At 42.8% G+C, this 26,833-nt stretch overlaps 2 protein-coding genes and 1 long non-coding RNA gene across 7 annotated transcripts in view; 2 read left to right on the top strand and 1 right to left on the bottom strand.

Moving 5' to 3' along the window:
• DIDO1 (death inducer-obliterator 1) overlaps nucleotides 1-17,973 on the bottom strand; it is a 52,650-nt gene extending 34,677 nt beyond the window's left edge. Inside the window, exons 1-3 of one of the 4 annotated variants that reach the window (XM_064391536.1) lie at nucleotides 17,604-17,973; nucleotides 15,834-15,969; nucleotides 852-1,032 (exon numbers count right to left, since the gene is read on the bottom strand). In XM_064391536.1, coding sequence (XP_064247606.1) covers nucleotides 852-936 — 85 coding nt within the window. In that variant the 5' untranslated portion in view covers nucleotides 937-1,032; nucleotides 15,834-15,969; nucleotides 17,604-17,973. Of the gene's footprint in view, nucleotides 1-851; nucleotides 1,033-12,649; nucleotides 12,782-13,247; nucleotides 13,390-15,833; nucleotides 15,970-17,603 lie in introns of those variants that run through there. The other 3 variants (XM_064391537.1, XM_064391535.1, XM_064391538.1) reach the window with 3 other exon arrangements.
• On the top strand, nucleotides 13,672-15,952 carry LOC135282044 (uncharacterized). The gene is made up of 2 exons (XR_010348387.1): nucleotides 13,672-14,750; nucleotides 15,642-15,952. It is a non-coding gene; the product is annotated as an uncharacterized LOC135282044 (long non-coding RNA).
• A 163-nt stretch (nucleotides 17,974-18,136) lies between the features above and the next one.
• GID8 (GID complex subunit 8 homolog) lies at nucleotides 18,137-25,652 on the top strand. 2 transcript variants are annotated; one of them, XM_064391539.1, is made up of 5 exons: nucleotides 18,137-18,271; nucleotides 19,432-19,561; nucleotides 20,702-20,898; nucleotides 21,401-21,598; nucleotides 21,938-25,652. In XM_064391539.1, the coding sequence occupies exons 2-5, from the start codon at nucleotides 19,444-19,446 to the stop codon at nucleotides 22,109-22,111; spliced, it is 687 nt and encodes a 228-aa protein (XP_064247609.1). In that variant the 5' UTR covers nucleotides 18,137-18,271; nucleotides 19,432-19,443; the 3' UTR covers nucleotides 22,112-25,652. The 2 variants fall into 2 exon arrangements, with proteins under 2 accessions (XP_064247609.1, XP_064247610.1); XM_064391540.1 differs by lacking the exon at nucleotides 18,137-18,271 and adding an exon at nucleotides 18,661-18,801.
• The last annotated feature ends 1,181 nt before the right edge of the window (nucleotides 25,653-26,833 follow it).

Below are 26,833 nucleotides of genomic sequence, written 5' to 3'. Positions count from 1 at the left end.
TGCTGCCAGGGAACTGGAATTTGAAAACAAAGGACACACCCCAACTCTCCCCAAGGATGTTTCTGGATATGGTATCCCTGGCTGAGGAATTGCAAAGGTACACCAAAAGGGAACATAAGCAGAATTTCCAGATAACAGCACTGAAGAATCAGATGTTTTTAACAGCTGTACATAACACAGCTACAAGTTTTCAGAGACATCCTTCAGCAAGCTTTTCCCAGTTTTCCAGTGTTCCCGGGAATAAATGCCTCCTTATTCCATATACTGCATCACTTCCATCACTGTTCTGTCTTAACACAGTGCCTCCTCTGCAAATCCTCTGCTTTCAGTGTTACATTTAACACTGCTGGAACAGAAACGTTATGGGGCAATGCTATGGAAACAAAAATCTATGCAGATATGCTGAAAAAATTAACACTTCAGTTGTAACTGTGAATACTATAAATGTCCCTGGAAAAGCAGCAGACGTCAGAACATTAATTTAAATAGCAACTGATTACTTTTAACATTACAGACAGAATAAAAAGTGAAATTTAAGCCTGCAGCACACAGGCAAAGAGCTCAAACTGTCTCAATCCAGTTTGAAATTCCTTTAAGTTCCCCCATTAAAAAAAACAACTCACAATAAATTTTCAACTTTTTTTTTTTTAAACAGCACTAAAATTATATTTGTAGCAAAAATGTCACAATATAATTAAGGGAGCAAGTCAAAACATTTAAAGTTTACATCTTTGTGTACTCTGGAATATGAAGAAATGTTCAAACCTAAAAGCAGAGGTTACCCAAATTCTGAGATCGAAATTTCAGCTAAAACAGAAATAACTAAGAAGGCTCTGCAATGTCCTCAGTACCTGACACAGCATCAGAGGCTCGAATGGTTTCTCCTTGAAGGGCTGAGCCAGAGGAGGGCAGCACAGGATCAGAATCGTTCAGCATCCTCCAGCCAGCACATGCTGAATTTCCTGACTCACAAGGGCCACGCTGAATCTCAGCAGGTCCAAATGCTATCAATCCTCTTTTTCCTGCTGGCTCCTGGAAAACACAAAGGGACAAAATAAGGCATCAATATATTTATTAACATATCTCACTGTTGTTTAACTAAATTTGGAATTGGCTTGCTTCTATTACACTATAAAGTAAATTCCATTATTTTGTCTTCTTGACAGTTTTGCACTTTCAGAAATACACTGGAACTGGGAAAAAAGTCAAAATTAAGTAATAGCACCTCCCCAGTTACCAACAGCCAAGACCTTTGAAAGAAACACAAAAGATTATTGCACTCTCATTAATTCATTTAGATTCAATTAAGATTTCCAGAACAGCAACAAAACTGTAATAAAGAATTTAGTCCTTGTGCAGCATTTAAAAGCATTCTGGGAGTGGAATTTACTAAGTGCAGACTGTCAATGAAAATACAGAAACGCTTTTCAACTCCATTAGCAGGCCCAACTTACAACAGGGCAGATTTACTGATTTATACAGTATTTCAATCCAGCTTTGAGTGCCTGAGTCTGATCATCAGCAGGCAATGCCTGCACTAACCCAAAGCAGCCTACCAGAGTACAAGAGAAAAGAATTTGGGAGGGAAAGGAGGACCAGCTGGACAGGATGAACTGGACTATGACATCAATTAGGGAAGACAAAAGAACGAAACTGAACACAGACCCTGTGAGTCAGCACCCTGCAATGAAGGATGCAGGGGAACTGCCACAGCAGGTGTGGGACAACTAAAACAGCAATAGTTCTCTGAAAGGAATAAAAATTGGTTATTAATACTTCAGGTGAGGAGACATACAAATTTTAAAATAGGTTAGATAATCCCTCAGACATGCCAATATATAGTCTAACTTCATTTTTTAAACAGTGCCTTATTTTTTTTTTACAAATCTCTGAAGCCTCAGCTCCTAAAACATCTGAGCTCTTCAAAAACCACTTCTGACTTCCTAAGCAATAATAATCTCTAGGTGTTCTCCAAAGTCACTGTCCCAAAAAATAAGGAATGGAGAAAAGACAAAACCCTCCCCAAATGCATTTTTCATCAGTGCATCATTTTATTTCATGAATTACAAATCTCAAGACTTGCATGACTGTGGCAGAGCAGAATTAGTAAAAACAACACCAATTGTACTAACTGGAGTACAGAGCTGGACTCACATCAGCATTTCTTCTTCCCCCTGTACCTTTTCTATAGGGGATTATGTACATTCTTTGCCTCAGCCAACCACTCCAAGAACAGGAGGAAAAATTAAACAGCAAAAAAGAACAGAACACACTCATTATAAAGACCCTGGTGCTGTATCTCATGGCTCTAATAGGTATTTTGCTCACTGCCTGAATCAGGGATTGTATCCAGGGACTGTCACTGAGTTTAAAGTGCCTCCTTCCATGGTGTAGTTCTGCAAGAACCTTTCAATCTCCCTGTTCAGAATCTCCAACTGATCACACATCATGCAATTTTTCAGTGATATGCCTAAAGGGAGAGGACAGGCAGCTCATCATTTCACTCTGTATTAAACTGTGAAACAGCCTGTAGCACACACAAAAGGTACCTCCTGTTTGGGTATTTACCCTGAGGAAGGAACTGTGTGCAGGGCTGTGTTCAGTGCTGCACCTGGGCATTCAAGGCCCTGTGTGCAACCTGCTCTTCAAATGATGTTTGAGTCACCAAGTATCACAATTCCCCAACATTCCAAACCCAGCACCATCCCTTAGGAGACACAGCTGGCTGAACACAAAGTGCATTTTCCAGGGTCACTCACAGCCCACCCAGTGTCTCAGCTGCACAGGGTCCAGCTCTGATTTAACAGAGAACAGCAGCAGCACCTGTGATACCTGAAAACAACAAAGATTCTATGCCAGAATAATTCTTCTTTTTGCTGTTGCAGATATTATCTAATTGCTATTACCTATATTATCACCATTACCTACGGGAAAAAGATTTATGGAACTCCAGTTTTAAGACCATTCAAAATTTGAGAGATATAAATATACAGTGCACTTAAACCATGAAGTTACAGATCCCCTATGTTTGCTGTAAAATGCCTGGTTGCTTCTTGTTACTGTTTAGTATCTCCACTTTTTCCTTTCCTATGTAGTTCAAAATATTTTTCATGAAAAAGAGGAAGTTTCATACTTACTTTACATGCACCTGCTCTTGCAGAATTGCATATTAATATAGACTAAACTTAAGTGCCTAAAAGAAGCTGAAAAATCAAGTATTATCAAAATAAAAGGATGAAGCCTCAATTCTCAACTACACTTCACACTTCTAAGCAAATGTTCTACAAACTGCCTGCAAAAATATTAACTACAACATATGGCAGCTTTGGAATCTTCAAATACCTCTTTCTCCTCCAGATTCAGTGGGACTTTTTGTTCATTTTGTTGTTTGTTCTTAAGTTCAGTGTTCAACTGCAGCTGAGATATTGACAGAAATGCCAACAGAAGCACAAAACTGGCAATCTTGTTTTAAACGAGCTGAACATCCAGGGTTTTACTTATTTCTCCTAACATACTATATTAATCACATTTCTGAAATTGGAAGTTCCAGCTGGAAACTAAAATTATTTCTTTCCCCTAGTAGACAATTCCCATCAGCATCATCCTGTCTTTCCATGTTAGGTAACTATATCTAATATTATGCAGAATATTAGAAGGGATATTTTGTTCCTCTGAAAAACAGAGGCAAAAAAACTCTATAAATGATGGGCAAGCTAACATTACCAAACATATATTGAAAAGGCCGAGTTCCTGCTGAGGTTCACAGCTTCTGTGAGAAGCAGTCTCCAGTGGGAAAATGTCTAGGGTTTTTAGACCAACTATAAATGAATTCAGAAATACAAATCAGAGTCGCTGCAGTAGCATGAGCATTCCAGTGAAACAGAACAGTCACTTCACTGGAAGTGGAGCATAAAGATGATGCACAGTATCTCAAGAAAGAAGGTCCAGTCAAGGAAATATTTATTTAGTCTTTTCCTCTCCCACTAAGTTTTCAGGTAAAGTCTTTCAAATTTTCCAAATAAACGAGTCACTTGATTTCATTATGGACTTAAATTCCAGAAGCAATGGAAGCATAGAGGTATTGTAACCTAGAAAAATCACAGAACTGTCACAAGCTTTAAACTTCTATTTGGTCAATTATTCTCAAGTAGTAACAAACCCAAAATCACAGGGCTGCTACACTGCAAGAGCAGAGAGCCCAGCACTCACATTCAGTAGCCCTGTGGATTCTCCAACTACTGCAAATCCTTGTGGTTTTCAATAAACAGACTGAAGACATTCCAGAGCAGCCTCAGCAGCCAAATTAATCAGAGACTGAAAAGAGAGTCCCAAATTTCAAATCCTGCTACTGCAACACCTCACAAGAGACACTAAGAACATAATTTCCAACACACCTTCACTAATCAAACAACCACCCCCTGTCATCTCCTTTTCACATTCAGACAAAACCTCACCGGAAGCATTCTCTTATCTACTGCCTTCCATTGTGAGCCAGCGCGCAGCAATCACAGGTGAAAAGGAGAGATGATCTCTGCCAGTAACACAGAGCTGAGATATTCATGGCAGGATGGGCTGAAGACACCTGGATCTGCTGCTGCTGACTTCATTAAGCCTTTTCAGGGTGCCCAGGATAACATCTTTGAGGTGATAGAGCAACTTGTTCAAGAACACCAACATTTGCCCATTTTTTTGTTTGTTGTTTTTTTTTTTTCTAGGTAAAGAACGATTCAATAAATGATGACAAATACTCATTCAGGTGGGAATTTCCACTTTTATTTTTTCTCATTTCCCTGAGGAGGAAATAAAAGCCCAATGGGTCCTCCAACAGCATAAAGGTTTTGTCTTTACTGGAACTGATTATTTTAACTGCATTAAGAATTCCATGCTTCAGGTAAGGGGAAGACTTCACTCTAAGAAATGATCTTGAAAGAAGCCTAAATAAAACCTTTAACATGAACGAAATCCATCCCACAAAATGTCACTACTTGTTTATCTGAGGACTTGCAGATAAAGTCTGTTAATAGTCAGGATAAATTCTTCAGCTTACTGGGGATTTTATTCAGTGTTTGAGGAATATGCATGAAAGACCAGTGATCTTTATTCTCTCATTCTCACATCTAGATAGCAAAATATGCCACATTTTATTCCCTGATCTTGGATGTCAGCACCCTTCAACGCTCAGCCACTTTGCTGTAATTGCCCCAAAGCTGGCACCTCATTAGGGATTAGAGCAGCCCCTTGCACAAATACTTTAGTCCAAACGATTAATACCTGACACCTGTTCATTCTTATCTGCTACTGGACTCTACAGGAACGTCTGTGATTTTGAAAGATCACAGAGGTACTCACCCCTACACAAACACCCATGGAAAGAAGATTCGCTCCTATTTAAGACTTGTGATAGACAACATTTACATCTTTTAGATTTTTACAGTCTTCATACCGAAACTCCAGTTACAGTTTTAGATACATTAAGGAAATGCAATGGCCACGCCCCAAGGACAGGATGGAAATCTCAAAAATTACAATGGCCGGCGTAAGGTTCTGAACATGAGAGTTGGTGAGAAGACACTCTGCATCTGCAAAGAATTTCAAAGCATGATTTTACACCAGCTAGGTTTTCAAAGCAGGTATCATTCATTAGTGACCAATTTCATGTCCATGTCCTAACAGAAATCCAGTCTGTCCCAGTATGTAAGATACTAGCTTCAGTTAGAATGACTTGTACCTGGTTTTTAGATGTATTTTTCTACAGGTTTCTTCAAAATTTGCTTTATATGCAAAGTATTTGCTGAAACAATGATATCCCAGTCAGGTTTCTTAAATATCAGACAGAGAAGAAAACATCCTTTCCAAGGTGATATAACAGTGATTTCAGTCCCAATTTCCACTGTCTCATTTTAATCCCTGTGAAAGAGTTACTGGGATTGGCCTATGCTAACCTCCTTTAAGTGTTAAAAATTCCTAATCAGCAAATATAATCACCAAAACAGTGTGAGAACTCATGTAAGGATTTAATTTCTGATGCAAATAAATGCTGGCATGGCTCAGTTGATGCACTCCTACTCAGAAGATTGATCCCATTGAAAATTATTCTGCATCCTTTTTTGGCAAAGATGACAGCTGGGAAACCTGCACTTTCTGCTAAGCAGCAGCACAGTTCATCCCTCACATCAACAAGCACTACAAAAGCAGCCCTATGGATGCCAGTAGGGCATCACCCACTTTGTACAGGAACAAGCAGTTCCAGTGAGAGCAGGGACAAAAGTGCAAAATCAGTGACTCCAAGAACAGCAGGAACAGGTTCTGCCCTGGCTCTGGAGATGCTCCCTCCACCGGCTCAGCCATGAAAGATGCAAGGACAGATACTCTAGTGGCATGGAAAGCAACAGAAAGATTCCACAGTACAGCCAGTCTTTTATTTTCATGTGAAACATATCCACTGCTTGCTAATTTTAAGCATCTTATGAAGGAAGGGAAACTTCTTCCAGACAGCTGTGAGATGCACCTTGTGACAAAGAGAGGCAATGAGAGCTGAAGAATGAGAGGTGACAGTCCTAAAGCTTAAGTCTGGATATTGTGACACACAAAAACTGTGGCCCTAACTCCTCCCCTGTGCTCCAAATAAGTTACTATATCATTGCCTGCCTGCTATAGCCAAGCTGGAGCTCAAGGTCAAAAGTCCAGACATTCCTGGTAAACACAAGAATTTTATGCCACAAGTTTATATTTGAAATATGTTATAAATCAAGTTTGCATAAAATCACAGCACTTCAATGCTTATAGTTAGACCTAAAAGAAAACCAAAGAGAAATAACACTACAAAACCTGTAACACCTCTAAGTGCTTTGCTGCCTATCATTAAACACACTAAATTAATTCCAAGATCACAAACAAAGCCATCACTTCCTCTACCTACAATACTTAGAACTTAAAAGTGGCAGTTCATTTCTTCCTATTCTAGAGTCAATGTATTATTCCCATTTTAAAAATTTAACAAGCTTTTACATTTGCAAGATGTAGACTGAGCAGTAACCCAGCCTAATTTAAGAAACCTGTGCTCTTCTTAAACACCACAGGAAGCAATAATTCCTCTAGGCCAGGAGGAACAGTTCTTTACATCCAAATTAAGACAAAATATCACCAAGATCTAGTTTTAAGGGAGCTTTTAGCATCAGGACAGTATTTCAATGTCTGATGCACAGAGCATGGCAGGGTAATAATTTGTCAGGGATGGCACCATGGACACCTACAGTCCAGTCTCACACCACACCTCAGTCTGCTCAGAGCTGCTGCTTGTGCCCTCACCTCCCCAACTCCCATTACAGACAGGCTCTACTCCTTGTAAAGCCCCATTTTTCAGTGCTGGGGAGTATCCCATTGAGTTTCTGCCAAAAGTAATGGAAAAGAACTGGTTTGGGAGATCAGGCTGTCCCAAGACAGAAGTGGCTGAAGCAGAGGATGAAGAAGAACCTGCACCCTCTGAAGGTGGTGGAAAGAAAGGGTGTTTATGGTACCAACACCACACGAGGGCAAAGCTCCCCAAGGACACCTGAGCACACCAATGCAGTGAGATGGCCAGAGAGAGCAGGTGAGCAAAAAATGAATCCAGAGCTTTCTACACATCTGTTGAGATCCCATTCCTCAATCTCCCTTGGAAGTTACTGTAGGACCCTGAGGTGCCAGGAATTATTCAGCAGTGCCCATCTGCACCCCTCTCTGCAGCTGGGACACCAGGACATTTCAGTGGGGCTTGGTGGACTGCAGACTTTCTGCCTTTTTATGTTTGGTGCTGAAAAATTCTTTCAAATATTCATGGCATGAAGACTTATCCTGCCTTGGTACAGGAAAGCCTATATAGTGCACATTCACATGACACCACATACCAACACACAGTGCTGATGACAATCAACTAATGAGATTTAAAATGTAAACAAATATCAACTACTTTTTTGAAATTTTCAAAGATGCAGAAACAAGTTTTCAAGCACCTTCTAGATTTTTCCATAATGAAAAATGACTTAATAAATGTATAAATTTCACAAGATCAATACTTTTAAAAGCAGAAAATAATGAAGAGTTTAACCTTAAAATAAACTTTAGAGCAAACCAATTTAACAGCTTACTTTTTAAAATACAAGGAAATTGATTAATTCCAAGAAGAAACAGCTTCCCTTAACAACAAGGTACACTCATTTGGTCTCTGTACTTGCAATAATAAAGACATTAACCTTTCCAAATTAAAATGTCTTTAGTCACACATTATAAACTCTCTGCTGTGTCTGAAACTAAAACACCTTCAGGCTTCCATGGCTTCTGTCAGGCTGCTCACTTACCTTACATAAGCCTCACAGAAGGGCCAGTGCCTCACAGGATGGAACCCTGTGCTCACACAGGACAGCAGGGAGTGTGGCACCTCCTGGAAGTGAGGAATTGCATGTGTGTGCAGAGCAGATTATCAGATTAGCAGCACACAGAGAGCAAAGACAAGGAGGGACTCCACAGCACAACAGAACTGCACCAAGCAAAAACACAGAGCAGCTCCCTGGTTTATGCCAAGCCAAACACACACACACACTGAGGTTTATTTTGATGTCTTTTAGGTTAAAACCCTCTTACTTCAGATTGCAGCACACAGGACCCAAGCAGTCAAGGAAAAAAGGGATGGACTGCTGGGTAGGTCATGCACAGAATGAGAATGGCACCAGGCATTACAGACAAAAAGAGCTTCTTGGAGCCAGACTGAAGTTCTCACAGTTAAATTCAGCTGAATAGCAATTTCTCTTAGAAATACTCAAGGCCCTTTAGCAGCAGGCCCATCAGATATCTGGCAAACACGAAGATTTAATTTAATAACAGATCCTATCTGTACTACAGGTGTTGCCTGTCACAATTGCACAAGTCAGGAACACTTAGGGCTACAACCCCTAATCAAGAGAGCTGTGCTGGCACAAGTGCCTCACACTGCTGTAACCTGAGCTGCAGAACTGCACTTTTAGCAGTCTGTGCTGTTTGCAGGGTGAGCACCACCCTGTGCAGGGGGCTCTCAGTGCAGCTGCACATGGAACCTCAGCTCTACCACAGGCCCCTGCAAGCAGGGAAGCAGGAAAAAGACTTGGAAAGCTCAATCGAATTCCTTGGGAGAAGTTGTTCCATTGGCAAATGTAGGCAGGTGTGTAGGCAGGAGAGGCTTTGCCAGCTCAGCTCTGTGTCAGCAGCCGGGGACAGAACTGTGACAACAGCACTGACAAGCTCCAGTAACCCCTAACACAAGGCACTTGCACTGTGCACTCCTGCAAGCTGTAAGCCCATAACCGTGTTTGGGAAACAAAATTCGTATTGACTGTAATGCTTCTGGCATTTATAAAAACATTCATTTAAAGAGGGAAGTAAAGCATTACCTATATTTTTATTTTCTAGTCAGAGCTCCATGGGTAGCCTAGGCAGATACTGACTTAGTAACTGACTGACATTTGGCATTTCACTACTCCTACAACGCCTTCTGAAGCCTTTACTCACATTCTTCTGAGCAAGATAATCCCATGCTCACCCTAACAATGAAAATTTAGCCCCCAAAAAACTGAGGTTTTGAGTCAGGTTTATTTCTGCTTTCAAGGTCTGAACAGCATGAGCAAAAATTAGGTAAAAAACAGATTTTGCCCATTAAGGAAAGTTGTGAGAAGAATGAAGGCAGTGTAGAGAGCTCTACTGTTTTGGGTTTTTTTCCCTTTAATACAGATTAAGAAGCAATAAACACAATTTCAGGTGGTCAAATGCTTAGATTAAAAGCCCAAGCACGATCATCTCTTAACAAGAAACCTTCTAAAGGCTCCAGCAAAAGCCAATATTACAAGTCATGGTTGAAAGTTTAGTCAACAGAAGTATCAATTACAAACACTGCTGGGCTATCACCCAATACACAGGATCTTTAGCCCTCCTTTTCCATCATCTTGAATGTAAGTATTTTGCAAATATATACTACGTACTTGCCTAATGTTCAATTTCTGCAAATGAACTTGATCTCTTTAGCAACTGTCCAGGAAACATTGCTTAGGGAAAGCAATTCACACCCTCTGGCATTTCTCCACCGGGGCCCCAGGGAAATTAGCTCTTTATCAGGGCCATTAGGAACATTCAGTTGTAAATCCAACAGCTAAATCAGAGAATCTTAAAGTTTAACTTTTCACAATCCCACAGCTTGTTTATCTTCAAATAATCTATCATTTTTGATCCTACCAGTACAGCTGTTGAAGAAAACAAAATCATGTGGTTATGCAACTTTGTCCCTTATTTTGTCTGTAAAAAGTGAGTTAAAATATAACCTCTGAAACTCGCTATCATTTTTATTCTTATCCCACCAAAACAACTTCATTAAATAAACAGAAATGAACTTCTCCCAAATTTGGTGAAACACTAACTGCAGCACGCTGATTATGTTATTAAGGATGCAGTAAACACAGTTGTTTCCAGTTTTGATTAAAATTTACTGTGACAAAACACATAATGCTCATTTAATATGTGTGTCTGAGCTGCCTAGCTGGAAATTTAAGCTTTTTAACCTCAAAGTCTATCAGTGCTCAAGACCACTACCAATTACACCTGTCAAGTATCTGCTTATTTGAGGAGCTGCCTTAGATAAAAACTTCCCAGCATGAATCCTCCAAGCACAAACGGGGAGCTGAGAACTCAGGCCTGACTGCACACACCAACAGGAACCAGCTCTTGCACAAGCTGGGGACACCTTACTCGTGTTAAAATCCTCTCCTTGTGTCTCTCACTACTGCTCTACTTGTGGCACAAGAGGCACAAGGCACAAAGTGCACCAGAGAATGAAACTGGTGCAGAGACACCATTTCTGTCAACTAAAGCCATGGAATGTCACTCTCACCCAGCCCAGACCCTGCTCCTACTTCCCTCAGTTGCGTTTTATAACTCTCAGCCCAACCCTTTAATCCTTGCTCTTCCTGTTCTCACTAATACCGCCAGCTTAAAGTTTCAGGCTGTACAGAATTAAAATCCCACAGTCGTTAAGTTACAACTATAAAGACAATTACTACTTTAAACCCGAAACAAATAATGGCAGAAAAATCTTAGTAGTAAAGCTGGATTAATCAGAACAAACACTGGCTTCTAGGAGTCCACTAGACACTGAAAAAATATTTATTCAATTTTATCTACTAACCTAGATTTGATTCTATTTGCATTGCTTTGGGGAGTTTCAGGGTTTTGGTGTTATTTGCTTTTTTAATTCAAAATCCATCTTTTAGTTATATGGAAACACCCTCTGAATCATGTGTGAATAGATGTTAGTTTATATTATTATATTTCAACAGTTTTAAAAACTGCAGGTATTTTTGCACTGTACATATATTTGCAACACAGCAAAACCTTCATTTGCATACCAACAGAAAATACCTCCTAAGAGAAACAACACAAAAACTTTGTAAAAAATTATTTAAAAGCTGGTCTTGAAAACACAAATTATTTGATTTTCTAATCACTGGAGTCAAGCAGTCTCAATGGAGGCTGAAGGCCAACATGAGCCTTTAGTTTTTCACACCAATGCATTAAAACACATTTATGTGTGACATGTTTCTGGAACTGTCAAGGGAAAAAAATTAAGGCCTTACTGATGGCTATTTTAAGCTTACTTCTATATTTATTCCTATAGAAAGTTCTAAATGTCAAGGAACGATAACAAGCGGCTGGCACACATAAAAGTGGAGCACAACCCAGAATATCTACTACAATTAACAGGGTACCTGGTACACTTGGACAGTAACTACACATCATTTTCCACGGACCTGCAATTAAATTGCTTAAACAGCTAGCAAATTTTGTTTGTAGAAGCAGCACCAAGACTGTTAAAGCTAATATAATTTGAATTATCCCTTAAAACTGAGGAAAATACACAAAAAAGCATACAGTGGAAAAAATTATCATAAAATGAGGCAAAATATAGTTTAATATTACTTGCCAAAGAATTTAGTTAATCAAGACTGTGATTACTGGGTACTCAAAAGCGTTATTTCTGAAAAAAATGTGAACTCCATTATTCAGGGAAAAACCAACGAACCAAAAAAATCCAGTGAATTTAGGAATGCAATGTACATTCTTCTGAGCAAAATAAAAGGAATCAACTTTTTTTTTTCCTCCCTGAAGTTCCTGAAATGAAAACCCATGAAAGCCCATGCATGAAGAAGTGCACATTACACTGTTTCAAATTATTGGAGATAAAAACTGCAGGGCGAGCATAATACACATTCATTTTATAACACACTGCTTGATTATAGCATTCTTTCCAAGTTAAAAAGGACAAGCTAAGATAGCAAGATTTTCATAACCACAACTAAAATATAAGCTGTTGCTTGGAGGTATAAACTATTTAACTGTATTAAACACGATTTGGTCGCCACCAAATAATGGTTTTTGCAAGCCAAACAAACTGCTCCAAATTATCACCACCTCCAAGAGACAGCATTTAAGTACATTAGTACCATTTAAGTACATTAGTGCCAAGGACAGGGAATTGGCAAGGAATTTATTAAATATTTTTAACCGATCAACAATTTGGCTAAATATTTTTTTTTTCTCCCTACAAAATAGTCAGCAGAACACGATTAAGTTCAACTCCTCGTGTTTAACTCACCAATAAGGAGAGCCCCTCCTTTGCCCAGAGAAAACTAACACCTCTCCAAGGCAGGGAAGTTTCAGTCCCTCCCGCCGCAGCCCCGGAACGATTTCGGTCGGGTTTTTCTGGGTGCCCACGGGCGCTGCCCGCCCCAGCCACCCCCGGCGCGGGCCCGGGGCCGCCGGTGCAGTCGGTGGTGCCGTCACGAAGCAGCTTCCCGGCGTCAGCTTGGCCATGGCGGCGACGGGCTCCGAGCACACCCGGCCTCTCCTCGCCTCTCCTTCCCCCCAAGATGGAGGAGCCGCCTTCAGCCCGCTCCGCCCGGGGAGCGGCCCTTCCGCTCCGGCCCCGCCGCGCCGTGAGCCAAAGGCTTCCTCCGGAGCCCCGCACGGAGCCGCCGCCTCCTCCGGACCGGGCCGGACCGTGCCGTGCCCGCGCCGCGCTCCCCCCGGGGCACCCCCCACACCCGAGCCACTCCGGCCGCCCGCCCGCCTCCATTTTATAGCGAGCCCAAAGGCGGCCTGGCCGCCCTTCCCGCGACCTCCCCGCCGCAGCGGCGGCCCCGCTCCCACTCTCCTCCCGCCCCGGTGCTCCCCCACCCGCCTCCCGCACTCACCGCGAGCAGAGAAGGGGAGCTCTCGCCGCGGCCGCCAAAGGTCTCTCAGCCGCGCCGCGCCGCCATTTCCTCCTCGCTCCGCGGCAGCGCTGGGCGGGGCCGCCCCGCCCCCGCCACCATCGACACCGAGATGGCGGCGGCGCGGCCAGAGCGCCGCCCTCGGCGCGCGCCTCCCGGAGGACCCGGCGGGCGCTGGGCGGGAGCGGCGCCGCCCCTCGACGCTATGGCGGCCGCTCCGCGCCTCACGGGGCCCTCAGCGCCTCACGGGGCCCTCAGCGCCACGGCCGCTCCTCCCCACACGGCGCGCCGCCCGTGCCCCTTCTGCGCTCGCTCCCCGCGCCCCTCCGGGCTCCCTCAGGCCCGCTCGCCAACCCGGGAACGGCAGCTCTAGCCACGGTTCCTCAGGGTGGAACATGGCAGAGGAGCCAGGCTGCTGCTGCACAGCCACCTGCTCACAGCAGCTGTGCTCCCCACCTGTGCGCGTTCCACTGGGACCTGGTTCTTCTGTTCTACTCACACTGTCTGGCAAATAGCTGCTGTAATGCTTCCTCTGCCTCCAGAGTGCTGATTTCTGAATCTGCCCATCCAACACATGGAGCCTCCACAGGAAACATCCTTGGTCAATGATTAAGCTACTAAAAAACTACTGCAGGATCCAAGCTGCTACACATAGCTACAGAACGTTAACTTCCACTTACATATGGAATTCCTTCTGTTGCTTTTTGGGACATTGGCTCCCAGAAACATCCACTCCTGACAGACACTGAGGGATCCCAAGGGGTACAGAACAGCCCCATCACCATACAAGCTCCTGACCTGGGCACCTGAAGAGCCTTTAGACAGCTGGAGGTGTGAGGTTTGGCTCTTCAGTTACCCTGATCCTGCACATTTTTTCCATATGGGTTGATAACGCACGTTTCAGGTGGATTCCAGACAGATAGTGTTTACTGAGATAAAGGAATGAAAACATGAAGAAAAAAAAAAAAACTACCTAGGAATAATTCTACAGAATTACAGGATTCTGTCAAGTAATTTGATTACATCTTTTAGGAGTCTGTTCATTACACTTCTGGTGGCAAAAGCTCGGGATAATGTTGGAAAACCTGCTATTAGCATAGTCAGCCTCTTTCTCCAGCTGTAAAACTGGGCAGTTTTAATACTTCACCCAGGAACACCAAAAGGTAAAAAACAACAGATTCTTGTGCAAAAGTACAAAACACCACAATTACAGGCAAGCAGGAATTATTTTGTTCTGCAGCTACAGAGTTGCAATAAATGAAATCACATGGAGGGGAAATACCTTAGGGTTTGGTAGATCAAGCTGCATTGTGATTTATGCTCTGGGAAAAGCTATTAACATGCTTTTAATGGATAAATTTAGCATCTAGGGAGTGCTCAAACCCAGGAATTACACACCAACAGGGAGGGAACACACAAAAGAAGGAACTGCACAGCAGCAGTGAACAGGGGATGCCTGCCACAGGGAATCCTGCAGTGAAACAGGTATGAAATTCCTCTTACACACATTTAGTAAGAGGCTTACACCACTTTAACATAGTGGTGATGCAATCTGCATCCCCAGTGAGCAGCACCTGAGCACACCACACTTCCAACCACAAAACCTCTACAACTTTGTGTTACAGCTGGAGGATTCACCTTTGCCGACTAAACATGTGTCACCTTCATCAGCAGCACCTCAGTTCTTTCCTTGTTGTCTTCCTAATTCTTTTCCTATTACAGCCTAATTTCTTTTAATTTGGGAAATATACTCCTGGGTTACTGGTCTGAATCTACATCATCCTGGCAGCAAAGCAGGAGGAGCTTTTTTTGATTATTATGTGAATTTTGTTTCACTTTTGGCCTTCTCTCCTGTAATGTGCCGGTAATTAGTGACTGGTTTGAAATGAAAACTCTGCTGGGAAATCCTAGAAGGGATTAATACCCATCAATCAGCTTCTAAAACAGTCTAATAAGCACTTTAGCTGTCTCTCCTCCTTAGACACCAAGGAAGCTTATGCTGAGATACCTACAAATCCCTCAGCACTAACTCTCCTTAAAACTTTTTTCCGCTTCCTTCCAAAAGTGGGTGGGTCAGTGCACTAACTTTCCTCTGCAGCTGACACATCTTATTTATGCATTCCCTAATTAATGTTTGGTGGTTTTTTTTAAACTTTGGGTTTCTAAAATTGGCCTCAGTTATATTTGTTGTGTCTCACACAAGGGTTGTTAGGTGTGGCCTATAAAATCTCATGACAAAACATCACTGTTGTGTGGCACAATGTCCCCAGATCTGGGATGTCACCTCTCACCCACCTTCCCCTTAGCCACTGTTTGAAGATGCACAACCCTTAAATATAAACACAACACTTATTTTATGTTCATTCCTTCCCTCAGTTCTCCATCACTGATTTCTCTGAGTGAGCCAGCAAAAACTGCAAATGAGAGCCCATGAAAAGAGCATGGATGAAAGCAAAGGGACAGGTCCTTTCCCCTCCTCAGTCTCTGGTGATTTGGTTGTATTTAACAGATAATTAATGCATTTAAGTCAGAAGAGACTAATTTATGTTGGCTGTGCTTCAACATTACCTTTTTTCTTTCAGTGGAAAAGGACCTCTGTCCTCAGAGCTCTGCACATCACAAAACAGGCACGTCAGGAGTCAAGGTAAGGCTTCTTCAGGACTCTTGATTCTCCAAGGCTCCTGATACTTATTTTCCAAAAAGACTAGATGAACACAGAGAAATACTTTAATGAGGGTTAATCACATTCACATAAATAAATAATACCTTTCTTTAGCAGTTGACACAAGCTTTCAGAATTTTCCCCCTCTCCAATTCTAGGCAAATCCCTTCAATACAAGCATTTTTGTGAGTTCTCCTGGAATTAGTGACTTTGGTTTGGGATTCATTCCATGTAGCTTCAAATATTAGTCATCAAAACACCTCTTTGAAATTAGGATTTAACAAATTCTCATTCATATCAAAAATCTATAAACTGCACTTACAGTTATTATAGGTTTCTTTTAATCTCAATTTCGTCATCTTGCCCCCCAAAAATCCAACTTTCCATGTTACTACTGCCTCATCACAGTAAGATTCTTGTAGAACTGTGGCATATGGAAGCTGTATTTTGGGATAATTTCCCAAGAGCAAAGTAGTTGTGCATTTTTATAGAACTTGGAAGTCACAGGAGTACCCTGCAATGTTTTCCCTGAGCAATAAAAGAAAGGGTTTTTTCCAACTTTTGGGAGAATTATGGAGGTTTTAACAGAAATCAGTGTTTGGTGCTAGGAGAAGAGAGAATGATGTAGGAAACCTTTTCCCCTGCATTGTTGCACAGCTTTGGATCTTCCTAGAGTATAAAATATGTATCATTTATTACTCAAGATACTGCTCAATTCCCCAAACATGCAGAATTTTCATTGCACTCAGAGCATTAGGAGGGGGGAAAAAAAAGGCATGGATCAAGATTTCCATCCCTGGTGGTGTTCCAGGCCAGGCTGGACTGGGCTTGGAGCAACCTTGTCCAGTGGAAGGTGTCTCTGCCCTCTATCAGTTTAAAGCTATTCTTGCTTTTCCTACCACTGTGGTTCCTGATGAAATTCAGCTGGCCATGATATTCTGCACAGAATCAGAACTTAAGACTTTGTGTGTCTCTTCCCACTCAGGATATCCTATTATCCTGATTATTTATTACATTGTAGGTATTCTCTGTTTCAATGTAAGCACAACTATAATTGTGATTGTAATTGAAAGTGAATTTTAGAGCCTGGGCTTTATTGCAGTTACAAAATCAAGAGTGAAAAGTGTACAACTGTATCCACATTCCCTGTGTGAGTGAAATGACATTTTCCTGAGGTGTATCATTTGCAGCATTTCACACAGACAAGTGTACATTTTAAGCCTGTTGTCCCTTTAAATGTACATATTGATGTTTTTTTGCAAAATGTGAAATATGTAAAATTTTCTGAAGGTTCTTTTTAAGTTTAGGGGAAGTTCATAAAGCTTGCTAAGAAGGATGTACCAATGATAGTGGACACAAAGATTGCAGAGTTCAGGGGCCACAAGGCCATCTGACAGAACTCCAAGATAAGGAACACTCTAATAAAGCCAATTCAGCAATTGTTCTGAAATCAGCTCCAACTGGGTTAAAGGTAATTAGGGCAGGGGCAGATCGTGACCACTGATGGATCCAAAACACAAGACTGAGCATGCGGATTAAGCAACTTGTAGCCAACGAACACTAATTCATTTGCTAAAATGTATAAATAGTAAAAAATATTGATAGTTGGTGCGCTGGCTGCATGGATTTGCCACCCAGCACCCATTTCTGCGCAGAACTGTAAATAAATCAAATACCTCGACTCTGTGTGTGGATTGGCTTCTTGTTCACCAGCCGCAAGAACCTATTTTGGCAACATTGTGTTCCTGCTTTATCTGCAGTGACCCACAAACCCCGGCGCGGGTTCATCCACGCCTCGGCAGCCGCTGCGCGCTCGGACACGGAGCGCCGATGGCAGCTGCCAGCGCAGCCGATCGCACACGGGGAGGCCGCACAGCGATGCCGCAGGCCGTGCCCAGCCCGCTCCCCTGGCACAGCCGGGGCCGCAGCTCCACGGCCGCTCCCCGCAACCGCTGCTCGTACCGACCCCGCCGCGACCGCGCACGAGCCGCCGCCGCCTCACACGGCGGTTCCTGCGCCCCTCGCGCCGGGCACGGCCCGGATCAGCCTCTGCCACAGCTGCTGGCGGCGGGGCCGGCGCTCAGTGCCGTGAGGTGAGCGCGGAGCGGGCGCGCAGGGCAGCAGCAGGACGAGGAGGAGGAGGCGGGCGCGTCGCTCAGAGCCCCGCGCTCGCCATGGCCGCCCCCGCGCTGCCCCGGCTCCGCTCCGCGGTCGCGTGTTCTCGCCCGCTCCCCGCGCGCTGATTGGCCGCGAGCGCCGCTCTCGCGAGACCCGCGCGCCTGCGGCCCGGCGGAGGCGGCGGAGGCCCCGCGTTCGTGCGTCGGAGCGGCCCCGGGCGCGCGCGGTAAGATGGCGGCGGGGGGGCCGCGCCGGCCTCGGGGCGCGGCGGGAGCGGGGCCCTCACCCTGACCCGGGCCCGCCGGCCCGCCCGCCGCTCGCCCGCCGCCGCTGCAGCGGAGGCGCCGGGCCTGTGGCGAGCGCGGCCCAAGCGCTCCCGTGGCCCAGCGCCCCTGTGGCCCGCGCAGGGCCGGGCCGGGCCGGGCGGCGGGGGCAGCCGGCTCCGCGCCGAGCCGAGCCGGGCCGGGCCGGGCCGCAGCAGCAGCGCGGGGCGGCGGGAGCCCCGTTCCCCCAGCGCGGTTGCGGGCGGCGGGGCCGGGAGCGATCGGGGCCCGGGCGGGCCGGCTGCCGCTGTCGGAGTTGCCGGGTGCGGGCCGGCTTCGGGCGCGGGTGAGAGAAGGGAGAACCTGTTGGAAGCGGCTGGCGAGGAGGAGTCGCGCTGCCGCTCGTATTGTCTGACAGGGCCGGCGGTGCCTGTTGCTGTTGTTGGGGCCGCCTGTCCTCCCCTTTCGCTGCCCCCGCGGTCGTGACTTGGAGGTAGAAATCACTAAACGCGGCTTTGGTAAAATGCTTTGCCTGCCAGTCCGAACAGAAATATTGTCTAGAAAAATAGTGGAGATAACGCTTTAGTAGCGCTGACAGGAGAACTTTCGGGGACAGCGAAGCTGAGCGGGTGTAAAGCTTTGAGTTGTACACTGGGCAATATATCGTGGACAGTTTTGTTGCTGTGCAATATAGGAAGCTGTCCGAAGTTTTGGTGAAGATTTAAAGCAGATATTGTTTATGTAGGCATTGCTATAAGTGTTTGTCTCTGTCTGTCTGTCAGACTTTGATTCGCTGGTTTCACACTGTGATGCTGCGTGTGTGTAAATTCTATACAAGGTTTTTATGGAGTGGAGTTAAGAGTAAGTAGAAGAAGATGGTATTTGAATTTTTTATTCTGAGGTTTCTGAAAGCAGCTTTACAGCCTGGCAAATAGATATGGGAGAGTGCAGGAATGAGGAGGAAAAAAATACAAAACTGTGGTTTAACATAAAAGGGTCCGTTTTGGATTATTAATTTAAAAGAGCTCATAGAAAGCTCTAAAGATAGCAATAACACAATTCTTACACACAATAAACTTATTTCTTCTTGAATCATGTTAAATGAGATACTTTTCTGTTGTAGTTGGAGTCCAGGATGAGTTATGCAGAAAAACCTGATGAAATCACGAAAGATGAATGGATGGAAAAGCTTAATAACTTACATATCCAGAGAGCAGACATGAACCGCCTTATCATGAACTACCTTGTCACAGGTAAAAACACCTGCTCGTGCCTGCAGGCTCTTCATGTGTGTCATACTTTATCAGTTTGGGGGAGAATATGGAACTGCATGGAGTGGAATTAAGGGCTGTGAGAACTTAGTCATTGCTGCTGGTTTCTCTTAGCAAAGCCCAGCTGCTCTGGTGTTCTCTTAGCTGCAGGCTGACAAAGACTCAGAGACTGAGCAGTTCTCATGGAATACAGATGACATTTATGAGCCTGAACTCTTCTGCTAAATGATAGAGAAAACAAAGTGTTTTCTGCAGTGCTGTAAACATGACCTGCTTCTCCGTGATGTCCTTTTTTGTGCCACTGAAACAGCTCAAGATAAGTTGCTGTTGTTAAATAACAGTCTGAAAGCTGCAAGAACAACTATCAGAAGCAGGTTTTTAACTGGGCAGAAAGATAAACTCTGAAAGGGCACTGTTGTCAAAATAATTTGAGACCAGAATATTAACCCCTTCAGCACACAGCCTGGCTTTATACTTGGAACAACCCAAAGCCCAGGGGAATTGTTGCCAGTAATTAGGTGCATGCCATCCCAGGAAGCTGTGCTAGGGCGGAGGCCTTTGTATCCATCTACACCCCTGTTTACACTGAGCCTAGTGAAGCCTCTGGGTTGCAGGAAGGGCATCTCAGTGGGTGGTGTAAATCAGTTTTGTGTCTGTGAAAGCAAGACCTGGGGTTTAAAAGAGCTGTTCTAACCTTAAATACTACACAAGAAAGCAAAATTATATCTTGTCTATCTTCTCAGAAAAACTGCTGGATCTGTGTAAACAGATCTGGGGCTGGAGGGCAAAGCAAAACCACCCACTTGAAAGTGTGACTTTCACAATCTCATTTTGCAATAGACACAGTGCTTTATTTAAGTATGAAACAGGCTTCCATATTAAGAGGTATTGGACTACAAGTTGCTTCCCTAGAGAGTGAGCATACATGAGTTCAGAATGAATTAAGCATTTACTTTAAAATGCCTTTTGGATAAATGACTTCTTATATAGAGGAGAATTTTTCACAATTTTGGGTTAATCTTTAAACCCCCAAATTGCACAAGCAACACTCAAATTAAGCTGATAGGTTTTCTTCTAGTGTTTAATGCAATACATTCTATGGGTAAAATGTTCCTGTTTCAGAGGGCTTTAAAGAAGCAGCAGAGAAATTTCGGATGGAGTCTGGAATTGAACCCAGCGTGGATTTAGAGACTCTGGATGAAAGAATAAAAATCCGTGAGATGATCTTGAAAGGGCAGATCCAGGAAGCCATTGCTTTGATAAACAGCCTCCATCCAGAGCTGCTGGATACCAACAGATATCTCTACTTCCATTTGCAGGTGAGCACAGGTGGCAGACTTTTATCTTTGTTTTAGAGTTTGCTGAGAGAATGGGAAAAGTAGTGAGGAAATTCAGGTTATGTTGGGAAGTTGGTGACTGAACATGGATGCAATTGTGGGAGTTCTTGGCAATTTTCAGTAGCAAGGGGAAACTTTGTGGCATGGTGCAGGAGCCACCATAAACAGTTATTAACATGAAAACTTGTAACAGCAGCAGTGACCTTGTGACTTACCAGCTTCCAGTTGCTGTTGGCCTGAATTCCTTTAGTAACCCATCTTCTCAAACCCTGTTACTCAAAAGCACCAAGTTCCCTTTTTCAGTAGATTTTGCAGCCAAGTTGCTGCTCCTTGTCTCACACATTGAGAAGAATTGACCTCAAACTGTCAAATTACAGATTAGCGTTTGTCTCAAATTACACACCAGTGTCTGAATATTCCAGGCTTGCAATAGTGAAGATTTGTTAATTTGTTGGGCTAATATTGCTGTGTCTTTCGTGTGTAGCAACAGCACTTGATTGAACTGATTCGGCAGCGTGAGACAGAGGCAGCTCTGGAATTTGCTCAGACCCAATTAGCAGAACAAGGGGAGGAGAGCAGGGAATGCCTGACAGAAATGGAGCGCACGCTGGCTCTGCTTGCCTTTGATAATCCCGAAGAATCACCATTTGGAGACTTGCTGAACATGATGCAGCGACAGAAGGTAGTCCTTTCTCAAAGGGAACTGATGTGTTTTATATGTATGTTATGAAAATAAAATCTAAATATTTTTGAAATGCTCAGAGAAAACTTATATAGTGATACGCAAAAGAACAGAAGTGTTTATTGAGCAAGATTTAAAAAAATGGTGTTAATATATTCCAAATGTATTCAGCTGCTTGGCTCTCTTCCTTGCTTTCTCCAGGCTTGTAAGTCTGTGGAGCTTTGTCCTGGCCATTTCTGAGGAATTAGCACACTAGGTGTGATCTTCCCAGTGTCTGCCTGACTTTAGCAGTGTTAATTGTATGAAAACTGTCACTGAACTCCAGTTTTTGTTTTCCAGGTATGGAGTGAGGTTAATCAAGCTGTTCTAGACTATGAAAATCGTGAATCAACACCCAAGTTGGCAAAATTACTGAAACTACTACTGTGGGCTCAGAATGAGCTGGACCAGAAGAAAGTGAAATATCCCAAAATGACAGACCTCAGCAAGGGGACGATTGAAGAGCCCAAGTAAAATGTGTGCAGATGGACATCAAAAATCTTAGTACTGCACAGTATACATTTATATCAGTCTGTGACTGAAATATTTTTACTACAGTACAGCACTCAATTCAGATTTTTCAATGAACATCTAATTTGAAGGGAGAAAAGTCCCTTTTAAATGCTGCAAAAACTGCATTGAAAGGCGCTGTATCTCTTTGGAAGTCTGACTTAGGCTATGCACTATAATACATTTTTAAAAAAACAATTAAACAGGACAGGAAAAATAGCATTTTTAAAAGTACAAAACTCAAGCTTTCTAATTGGCTGCTGATGCCTAGTTTAGTGGCCAGTGAGTTAATATGGAGTTATATTGGCAACTGTTCAGTTTAACTGTCTCCTGTTTGAAATGTGTATATAGAACAGTGAATATTTTCTACCTTTAAGTTATAGCCAGATATACATTCCCCTTAAAAGTAACTGGTCAAGTTTTCATCTATAAACTTTGCAGTAAGGTCAACTTTTTGCTTAGGAAATAGTGTACAAACTTGTAAATCATAATTTAAGGACTTTTGTTTTGGTTTTTTTTCTTCCTTGTTTCTGACTTCTTGGTGCTTTATATGGTGAGAGCTATGTTCATAATGGATCAGTGACCCATCTTTTCAGGAGGAGTATTGATGGAAATAGGTTTTTTCTTAATATTCACAAATGACCAAAACGGCCCCAGAGGCATTTGAGGGGTTTTTTTTAACAGGGGCCTTGTCCCCCCTATGTTAAATTTGCAGCAATTCCAGGTGGCTGCTACAGCTTTGAAGGCCACTGGATGTCTGTAAGCTGAAATACTCGTGTTAGGAAATCAAGTGGTGGGGAGAGATGCTTGTTGAGGCCTCTGATGCATCATCTTGTGCAGGATCTGCCTTCATGCTTGCTGAATAAGAATTGTAGTTTTAGAGCTACTTGGGCTGCTTTTATGCCTTGAGCTAAGCAAAGCAGGGCTGTCTAAAACCAGAAATTTGCATTTTGTCACTTCTTCCATACCTTTCTGAAGAGATGCAGTTCATCCTCATCTGTATTTGTTTACTGACTGTCCTCACTCCAGTTAGAACTATAGTTTTAATGTGAAGTCCAGACTTTCAAGTCAACAAATTGTAATCTTCTGGGTATGGGATGTTCTGGTCGAGCGATTGCAGCGCTGCACACTGGTTTATACCCAGTGGTAGGAAGCACTAATCTTGCCAAATCTATCTCTAGATTTTTAGGTCTATAGATCAAGTTTTGCCAAGCACAGAGCAAGCTGATGAGTGAAACAGTTTAACATCATGAGACACTGGCAGTTGTCACACCAGTCCCATACTGTACATAATCTAGTCTTGTATGGTAGGTATTACCCTGTAGAATGAAACTTAGTTTTCACTTAATTTTACTGGAATACTTAATGCATTAAACTGTATAAAGCTTTGCAGATACACCTGGCTTAGGGGAACTAACAAAACATGTTACTGATTGCATTACTGTGAACACTGTTTACTTGTGTAGCTATTTTTGGGGGGGAAGCCATTGTTTGTTAAGCAGCTGTGAGAGATGCAGAGCACCAAGGTTAAGCGAGATGATGGATGTAACAAAATCATTTGTTCCCATTTCTTACTGATTGTTCTGTTCTCCACTTTGAGGCATTTATGGTAGGGAGGTCTTCAAGTTTATATATAACAAACAAGCTATCAGTAGCCCCCCAGCTACAGCAGCAGTTTGGCTTTCCTTCACCCAGGCTGGTTATTCTAACACCAAACTTTTAACAGTTGTGGGTTTGGTTGTTTTGGGGTTTTGTTGTTTTTTTTTTCTTTTGAAGTCGGTTGATGTCTGAAAACCATGTATAACTTTTAGTTTGTGAGAAACTGTATGGTTAATGTAACTTTGTTTAATAACAAACTGCAGAAACAAAACTGGAATAGCACTAATTTCTCTCTGTAGAACTGATCAGCTTTTCCTCTCTGTTCTGACACTTGTGTTGTTGAATCTCCTGTAAAGCTTCTCCCGGGTGAATGGAAAGCGGTGCGGTTTTGTGGCACAATGAGCATTTTTCTCCATGAGAAATGCAGTATTACAGCCCTGGGTGAGAAGTTCACTGTCCTTCTAGAACGCTACCTTAATTCCGTAGAGTATTTGGGCAACGATTGAGCATAGATTACTTGAATTTCCACTAGCTTGTTGGTTTTTTTCCATTAAAAAATAAACACGTTTTTAAGGGGGTTAATATAAAATTAGTCTAGAACTATTTCACTTTGTTTTTATGAACATGCCACATTGATAAGCAGCTTTAATCTGTAAAGTTTTTGGTAACTGCAAGAAGATACTCGAAAGCTATGCATTTTAGAGAAAGCATAAAGGTAGTGATATTGGTACTTCTAAGGATCTTTATATTAGTGTATATAAAATAGTTTGCATATACAAATATAATATATAATCTGTTTGAAATATTCTTGAATGGTAGGGGCTGTGAAACATATTATAATTTATGGAAATATTGTACACAGTAAACAGATGTCTCAGTACACAAATGAATTTTTGTCATATGCATGAGAAGTGTCTTATTTGGTGACTACTAATGAATGGGCTTTTGTTAACCCATTTTTGTTAGATAACCACTTTAACAAATACTATTAAATGCCACTTTGATCAGTTTGCTTTAGTGTAAAAATACATATTTTGTTCCACTGAATTTAGAACAATATGAAAAGAACTTTTTGTAAGAAGATTTGTTCCAAACCCAACATTGGCAGACAGATCTGGTCATTAGAGGTGGTGCACTCATCCTCCCCCAGCTTTGCCTTTGGTGAAAGCAAATAAGATTTTTTCATTCATGCTATGGATGTGGAGAAGCTGGATTGTAAAATATCCTGTTTTATACCTCTGCAGAAAGGCTGCATAGCAAGTGTGTTTGATTAGGCTACAAATCTCCCTCCTTTTCCCAAAGCCATCACCTCCCTGTAATTGTCTTTGCTGTTCCCATGTTTTGTTTCTGCCTGTCAGATTTAAGCTAAGCTGTGGCTGCTTCTGTTGTACAAAGGAGGGATTTCGGAAGGGTGGGGGTTCACAGACTTTCCTGAAGATGAAGTTGTGGTGGTACTTTGAGAAATACTTACTGAACTGTTTAGTTTTATATAGTGGGAAAAGCAGAGGCTGCTGCACAGAAACTTAACAGCAGAATTTTGAGTAAAGCACTTCCTCTCAAGACTTTTGAAGAGGCAAACATACACCTTTAAGCCAGATAAAGTACCTCTCTCTCTTTAAGATTATTTCATTGAAATACTTTCAGCTTCTTCCACCCACATTAAAAGAAAAATTGAAATGAATTCTGCCTCCTTTCCACTCCTTGTAAATACAGAAAAAGCCACTACATTATTCCAGGGTGATTTTATTGTTTTTAATTTGTAAAATTTATGCTTTGTATGCTTGAGTATAAGCTTAAAAGCATTACTTTAAAAAAATCCTTGACTAGCTGAGCGTTGTTCAACTTATTTCAAACCACCTTGTGTCCAAGTGGGTTGCAAAGCTCATTAAATGGAGTTGGATCCCTGTGTGTTGTGTCTTCAAATGGGGCTGCTGCTGTCAGCCACGGCTGAGAGCATCCTTGAGAGCCAGAATAGGATATGGAGTCCATTTGCCCTAAATCTGCCTTGAGGCTACAGGTTCTGACCTGCACTGTAGCTCTCTCTTCCCTGCAGAAGCGACACCATGTCAGGAATTGTTTCTGCTCGGCTGTCCTTAACAAAAAGGGACGAGGAGGGTTTGTAGCTTTTGTGTGAGATGGTGTCCCCAGCCCTGCTCGCTGCTGGGTGTGCTCAGCTGAGCACAGACAGAACACAGAGCTCATGAGCAGCACCCCCAAAAGGATTTGTACTACTCCATGGGCACCTCGAGGTGCTACAAATTGTTTGTATTCCTTTCTGCTCCCCTTCTGCCTTCACCTGATCAAGTTAAGCACAAAGTTGGTCAAAGCACTGGTGGGCTGTGTGCTGATGCTTTCAGGCACCTCAGACCAGAAAGCCCTTAGAGTTCTGTCATGCTCTTCATAGGATTACAGCATGATTCCAACAATAGTGACATGAGGATTCCAACACTATCCTGCTACCTTATCTCACCTGGACGAGTTGCTGCATGGACGTTCCTGTTCATTTACAAGCAGGCTCAATTTGCCAACTTCTCTGATAATTTGCTTTTATTCAGTGTGTGGCTGCCTAGTAGTTTTGCCAAGTTGGATTATGTAGCAGTAGAAACCCATGTGTGTTTTCTTTATTGTGTGGAGAAGTTGCATTGAAACTGTGCTGGGTTAGGGAGCTCTCAAGCTGCAGTCACTGTCCTTTCAGGAGACAACAATTGTCCTTCATGGAATGTATGAGCCTATTGCTCCTTTCAGGATTTGAACCTAATCTGTGCTTAACTTGGTAAAATCTTCAAATAATTCAACCATTGTATGGGTGAACTACAGGGATAGTAAATGTCATGTCAAATATTAACCCGATAATCTTTTGTTTGGTTTAATCTTTTGACAGATTAAGCTGAACATAGGAAAAATGAAAGGAGGTTGTATTCTTGTGTAAGATTATTTCTTTAGTCAGCACCTGTCCTCTGAGCTGATTCCATTTGTCATTTAATCAGCTTGGGAGAGGTTTGCTTATAGAAAATCATACAGCAGTAAAAGGAACCATGTCTGTGTGTTTACTCTTTACATTTATTTATGTGAATGTGATGGATGTTG

Source organism: Passer domesticus, chromosome 16 (genome assembly GCF_036417665.1).
Source record: "Passer domesticus isolate bPasDom1 chromosome 16, bPasDom1.hap1, whole genome shotgun sequence".
In the NCBI taxonomy this organism is placed as follows: domain Eukaryota; kingdom Metazoa; phylum Chordata; class Aves; order Passeriformes; family Passeridae; genus Passer; species Passer domesticus.
Note: the sequence above shows the minus strand (reverse complement) of the source record. Positions and strands in the feature narration are given on the sequence as shown.